Genomic DNA, 7,059 nt, shown 5'->3' with positions numbered 1-7,059 from the left:
AAGTAATAGTTCGTTTCCCTCTGTTACCAAACCAAGCCAAGCCTAATTCACTGCCATCAGAAAATCCCTACTGACTCAGAGTGACCCTACAGGACAGAATTGCTCCTGTCGGTTTCTGAGACTAACTTTTTGTGGGAGTAGAAAACCTCAATCGTTCTTCCTCAGAGCAGCTGGTGGTTTCAAACTACTGACTTTGTCCTTAGCAGCCTACCCCTTAACCATGATGCCCCAGGGTTCCCCTTCCCTCGACTATAACAATTGTAGTATCCAGACAGACTCTTTATGTGGAGTTCTTACTCAGGAACATTTCCAAATTCTTTTTCCTTTCTCCAGAAAATAAAGATTGGTATTTAAAACAGAAGGTTTTCAATTTCCCTCCAATCAACAAACTGTTTAGGTATAAAATTTCTTTAATCAAAAAGACCTTATCCTCTTTCAACACAAATACATTAAAGTAAAATATATAAACATGTATTTACACAAATTATAAATCACATGGTCAAAGTCCTGGTTGGGTTAAGAAGGTGAAGAACAAGTGGAGGATGGCTTCTGATATGCTCCAGGTGTCCGGTGGGTGCTTCTCTGAACATGGTGGGTAGACCAGGAAAGGTCAGAGGACAAGTCCAGTTCAAAGGGAGAATCACTGGCAAACGGTGGCAACGAGGTCCTTCTCCAGACAGTTTCTTAGACTCATCGAGGTGGCAGGAGATGCTGTAGTAGGTGGGACTGGAGTGGTGGGGGCAGAATGAGCAGGGGGCTGCACCCCATGCTGGAGGAAGAGGATGACACCTAAGGGACCGTGGCTCATGGAGATGGTACCTGGGGAGCTGAAAGGGGGGTTGCAAATTGGAGTTGTGTGGATCCAGGTCAGGTCCATAGCTGGCCATTCTGTAAGGTGCCAAGGCTGCTTCTGCTTCAGAACTACATGTCTCAGTTGTGTCTGGTTCTTCTTTTCCATGGGAGGTGCAGAAGAAACAGCCACATTAGTGTGGTGTTTTGGCAAATGCTAAAAGGGCAAGAGATGAGAAAAAAAATTTGCTGAGCAAACTTTCCATTTAGCACTATCTGGTGACTTAAATCTTAGCTATCTTTGCAAACAAGATGTACCTGGTTTTATGCCAGATCTGTTCCTGCTAGATTGAGGTTAATTAGAAGTTTTAGGAACCTAATTACCATATATTCTCCAGTATAAGCCATTTTCCAAGCATATTTTTAGTGCAGTTTTTGTGGTAAAAATAGGTGCCTTGGCGGAGACTCGAGTTGGCTTATACTGGAGTATCCATGGTGTACTTACACTTATTCAACAAATTCTTGAGGGCCTACTATGTACCACATACAGTTTTAGGCATTGGGTAATCAAAGATGAACAAAATAGACAGTCCCACAGGTTGCTACTATTTATAAATGGTTCCTTTTAGCATTTCCTTAAAGTCTACTTTTCCTGTTTCTGGATTATAAATTCTAATTTTCTATGTTATTTAATGTTTAAATGAAGTATAAACTAGTAAACAGATGGAATCTTGGTGCTTATTAAGTAAACCATTCTTATAGGAAATAATGATAACTGTGGTAGACTGAAAATTATCAAAAGATTTGTTCTTATCTACAGACATTCCCCTTCCTCAGTACTCTCATTTGAAGCCATAGGAAATAAATCACATCCACACTGGGCCTAAGAATTTATCCAACACTCCTCCTCGGAGTACTTCACCCCAACGACAGCCATCGACACCCAGCCACTGAGTAAAACACTCAAAGGCATCTAGAGAGTTTGGTACAAATATTCTTGGGCAGGATTGAAAAGAGAGATAAATGAAGGATTTTGGAGAAGCAGGGGAGAAAACATCTGCACAAAAAACTGAGACATCTTTATTAATGAATCATTTGGCCCAAGTAAAAGGTCTTAGATATCTTTGCAGGAAGCGGATAAGCTGTAGCAAGAGGCATAGGACTAAACTTCATGGATTTCTTTCCAGTAATTCACATAAAATAGAACGATGTCCCTTTAGGATTCAGGATAATTAATGAAGCATAGTCATTTTCTACACTGCAAAGCAGCCTTTCAGAGGAAAATAGCCTGAAGTAAACATGCATACTTTTATTGCATTATTACTCCACCTTTCCCAGACTTACATGCTCTTACCCTGGTCAGATGGTGCTGGCTGTCACGTAGAGATGACTTCTGGGCAGCTATCTGAGGGAACCAAGTCTTTAACATCCCTTCTACCTGCAATAGGGTCCCTAGGTAACGCTCCCTGTGAAGGGGACATACAAAAGGGCGTTAAAGATGGAGAGGTTTGGAGGGGAGAAAAAGGACAGGAATGGGGACCTCTCTCATTTTTAGGAGGCACTAAGGAAAGAATCAAAAAGACTTACCCCATCTGTGGCTTCTGTAAAACACCTACAATACGTTGAATCCTGTCCATTGCCACACTCTGCTGGAAACTGCTCAAGCCTGGGGTCAGAGAGAGAGAAGGATCAAGGAGTGAGGTTTACATTTCCAGCCGGGTAAAAGAAGGACGGAAGTGGGATAAAACTGAGCTATGTAAAGAAATTAACTAGATTTTAAAAAATAGAGTAGTAGCCCTGGCAACCTATTTCTAAAAATGGCCCAGTGAAAGGTTTATGAAATAGCCAGGAACATTAGTGAAGCTAATACTTGAAGAGGAACCGCTCTGGTTGGAAGGTATTCGGCATATAACCGGAGAAGCACTGTGGTCTCAGAGCCTTAATGGCATGGATGGAGTAGAGCCTGCAGGACCTTCATGTACTGATGTGGCACAACTCAAAATGAGAAGAAACAGCTATAAATAACCACTCATAATTAGAACATGGATGCACAAAGAATAAATCTAGGAAAACTGGAAGTTGTCAAAAACAAAAGGAAAAAAACAAAAAGATATCCTAGGCATTAGTGAGCTGAAATGGACTGATATTGGTAATTTTGAATTAGTCAGTTATATAGTCTATGCTGAGATTTACAAATTGAGGAGGAATGATCTCACATTCATTTTTAAAGAGCATTTCAAGATCTACTCTGAAGAACAATGCTTCCATGATAGAGTAATATCTACATATCTACAAGAAAGACCAGTTAATACAAGTGTTGAGGATTTTTGCACTAACTACTAATACCAAAGATAAGAAATTGAAAAGTTGCACTAACTTCTGGCCCCAAATTGATCAAATATGCAATGAAGATGCATAGAAAATTGCCAGTGATTGGGAGTATGAACTCAGAAACAGAAGGATCAGTAGTTGGACAATATGGCCTTGGTGAGAGAAATGACATCAGAAACCACATGAAGAAGCTCACATCATGAGTCAGAACAAAGCCAGAGACTGACTATGGAACAGACCATCAATTGCTCATATAGAAGGTCAAGTTGAAGCTGGAAATGAAAAGTCCATGGGAACAAAAGTACAACCTTAATTAAGTACATCCCCCTGAATTTAGAGACCATCTCAAGAATATATTTGACACATTGAACTATAATGACTAAAGATCAGACAAGTTGTGGGAAGACATCAAGGATATTATACATAAAGGGAAAAATTCATTAAAAATAGGGAAGAAAAAAAAGACAGGAAAGACAGAAAACACTAAAATGTATCAGAAGAGAGTCTGACATTTAATCTTCAACACAGAATAACTAAAGTGAATGAAAGAAATGAGTAAAAGCACAAGAGCAGAACAGGAAATTTCAAAGGGCATCTTGTGAAGACAAAGTATTATAATTAAATGTGTAAAGACTTAGAATTAGACACGCCAAAACAGAAGAACATGAATGGCACTTTTCAAGCTGAAAGAATTGAAGAAAAAAAATCAAGTTTTGATTTGCAACATAGAAGGATTTTATAGGCAAACTAGTAAGTGAGGCAGGAAGCATTAAAAGAAAATGGAAAAAAATACAGAAAATCACTCTACCTGTAAGAACTGGCCAACATCCAACCATTTTCAGAAGGTAGTATATGATTAAGATGGTAATGAAGTTAGAAGTCAAAATTGTACTGAACAAGGGGATACTATGTCATTTAAAATCAGGAAATGTGTGTGTCAGAGTTGTTTCCTTCCACTGTACTTATTTAATCTGTATGCTGAGCAAGTAATTCCAAAATCTAGATTACACAAAGAACATGGTATCAGGTTTGGAGAAAGCTTAATTCATGATTTGCAATATGCATATGACACAATTTTACTTGGTGAAAGCAAAGAGGACTTGCAGCACTTACTGATAAAGATCAAAGGTTTCAGCCTTCAGTATGTGTGGGATACAGAAAGATTTCTCCCAAATATATGCCAAACCTAAGATGCTGCTTGCTACACATGGTAAAGGACTGTACACATGGAGGTCAACAGAAGCAAGTCAGAGGTTATTCTCCTTAAGGGTTATTAGCCATCGAGAGCAATCAGACTGTATAGTCTGTCCCACCCTCAGTAGGACCCATTCCCTTCTGATAAGGGTAGTGGATTGTTCCCTTGAAGAACCCAGAGGCAAGGATGAGCCCACTCAAAGATGACCAAGGAATTATAACCATACAGTTGTGCCTACAAACCCGTGATGGTTGTTAGGGGCTGGTCTCCCCTCACAAGTATGGATTATACAGTAGCAATAAGAAAAAATCCCCATGACTAGATCAATAGGGAACATTATGACAGAAAATATTGAGGTCAAGAATTTTACTTTACTTGACTCCACAACCAATGCCTAGGGAAGCAGCAGTCAAGATGTATTGCAGTAGATAAATCTGCTGCAAAATATTGCTTTAAAATGTTAAAAACAAAGATGTCACCTTGAAGTCTAAAGGTATGGCTGGCCCAAGCCATGGTTTCAATCACCTCAGATGCATGCAAGAACTGGACTATGAGTAGAACAAGGCATACTTGGTGTCTTTGAATTATGGTGTTGGCAAAGACAATTAAAGATACCATGGATTGCCATAAGAATGAACACAGAGCTTGGAAGAAGGAAAGCCAGAATGCTCCTTAGTAGGGAGGATGGCCAGTCCCTGGAGAAGGGCACCAGGTTGGCAATGGGCACAAACATAACACTGTGAGGATGGCACTGGGTCAGATAGTGTTTCATTCTGTTGTACATGGGTCACTATGAGTTAGAACCAAGTGAACAGTCCCAAAAATTTAAGAAAAACACACTTAAAAGCACAAGTTATCTGATAAATTACCTCTCTCAAAGCGGCCCATTTTCAGCCCATTCAGTAGATCTGTGAGAGGGCGGATGAATCCCTGGAGTTCTTCACACTGTAGAATAACATACAAAGGCCATGAGAAAACTAAGAATTTCCTACTCCTCGTAAACGGTTCTCCCCTCCACTTCTAAATCTGGGAGCAAACCCTCCTCTCACAGGGTCCTTGAAAATCAACTGGGTGGTAACTTTGCCTTTCCCGTTTTTCTTACCTTCTGAGCAAAGAGCAGGTCTCCCTCTGTGGTACCACCCCGGACGTTTAGGCTGGTTCCCAAATCATCTCTTGATCTTTTGGCGCCAGATCCTGCAATGGGAGAAGCCAGGCACCGCTGTTCCGGGTACGATGCTGTATGTTGGTTACTGGAAACCTTGAGTCCATGTCTGCAGCGGATAGGACCGGGGCTGGGCCGCGTACCTCCACCAGCAGCGTCTGGTGTGGGGCCAGGAAGCCCCCTCTCTTCCCCCTCACTATCCGAGGGGAGGCCAAAGTCAGTGTTCACCGGTGAGGTGGAAGAAAAGGAAGAGAGGGAGAAGGAAGAACAGGAAGAAATGCTAGATGGAGAATCCATAGGTCCAAAAGCAGGCGCTGGAGAGCAAGCAGCTCTCGGAGAACGCAGAGATGAAACCTGCAACTGAAGAGGAAAGCGAGAGAGTTGGAAACCAAAGGTTGAGGACTGGGAAATGGATGAGGAGACCGGAATGTCCTGCTCTTCCTCATCCCCAGTGTCACACAGTTCAGAGACAATAGTACAAAAAAACACAAACCCAGCCCCCACCCCCCACCCCCGTCTCCACTCTTTACCCTGATGTAATGAACTGGAACGGGTCTCCGGCAGTTCGAACTGGTTCCTAAGTGGGTGCCTGCCCTCCCACCCGACCCCTGCCTGCTGCTCGCCTCCGCTGTTCCCCCGTCAGTTCCTGCAGCGAGCCTCCCCATCCGAGGTCACGCCACCTGGATCTACCTCAAGACCCACCGAAACCAGCTTCCCGCTTCCTTCCCAAGCTTTCTAGATCAGGAGCCCGGCTCGTGTCTGAGGCACGAAGTGATCCCTTCAATCACAAAATCACCCCTCTGGCCCCTCAGACCCACTTCCTCAGGATCCAGTCCTCTCGCGCGGCTCGATCCCCACCCTCCGGGTCTCCTCACCGGCTTCTGTAGGCTCAGCTCAAGGTCTGTCTCCGTTCGCTGCCGGTTTCTTCTAGTCTGTGTTGCGGTTACCCACCGCGGTCTCTGTCATTTTGTGGGTACCGCCCCTTCCCCCTCCCAGACACGTGCGACTCCGCACGTGCCTCCCCCTGTGTACGGATGTCGCACTCTCATTGGTTGTGGAGCCGGCACCACGTGATTCTCGTTACCAGTCTTCGCGGCCCATTTGCTACAGTACACAGGGGTCGGGCCAATAAGGAGGCAGAAACGCGATGATTGGCTGCAAGGGGAGCGTTCCGTGCCCCGCCCCCACATGCGACTCTGGGTGAGGACCGGGTGATGAAAGCAAGCGGCGGGGGCGCCGAGTGGGAAGAGACTAGGGGCGGAAGGGAGCCGAGCCCAAGGCCTTGAAAGGCGCGTGACGGGCTCGAGAGGCGTGGCTGAGCGTGCCGAGGCGGGACCTGCGGGCCCGGCGGCCTCTCGTCCACTGGACTTCCCCGGCTCCGCCTCCCGAGCCTCCCCGCCGCCCTCTCGGGGAGCGTCTTCGCTCACGAGCGCAGCACGTGGAGCCCGCCAGCGAGCGGTGCCTGCAACGTGTGTGAGAGAATGAAGGTGTGACGCGCTGTACGGCCCCCTCGGTGGGCGGCCCGGCACTCGTGACTGCCGGTCTCGCCACCGCGGGGTGCCTCGCCGTGCCGGGTGAGGAG

General features: G+C 44.9%; 1 protein-coding gene across 1 annotated transcript; it reads right to left on the bottom strand.

Moving 5' to 3' along the window:
* Positions 1-392: 392 nt before the first annotated feature.
* Positions 393-6,475, bottom strand: CIART (circadian associated repressor of transcription). Its single transcript, XM_075561152.1, is given in 7 exon segments — positions 393-697; positions 700-1,006; positions 2,144-2,255; positions 2,377-2,455; positions 5,185-5,260; positions 5,418-5,837; positions 6,353-6,475. Coding segments are annotated over 6 exon segments (1,137 nt in total). The 5' UTR covers positions 5,775-5,837; positions 6,353-6,475; the 3' UTR covers positions 393-491.
* Between the last annotated feature and the right edge of the window lie 584 nt (positions 6,476-7,059).

This window comes from Tenrec ecaudatus, chromosome 1, assembly GCF_050624435.1.
Source record: "Tenrec ecaudatus isolate mTenEca1 chromosome 1, mTenEca1.hap1, whole genome shotgun sequence".
NCBI lineage: Eukaryota > Metazoa > Chordata > Mammalia > Afrosoricida > Tenrecidae > Tenrec > Tenrec ecaudatus.
This window is presented reverse-complemented; position numbering and strand designations above follow the sequence as displayed.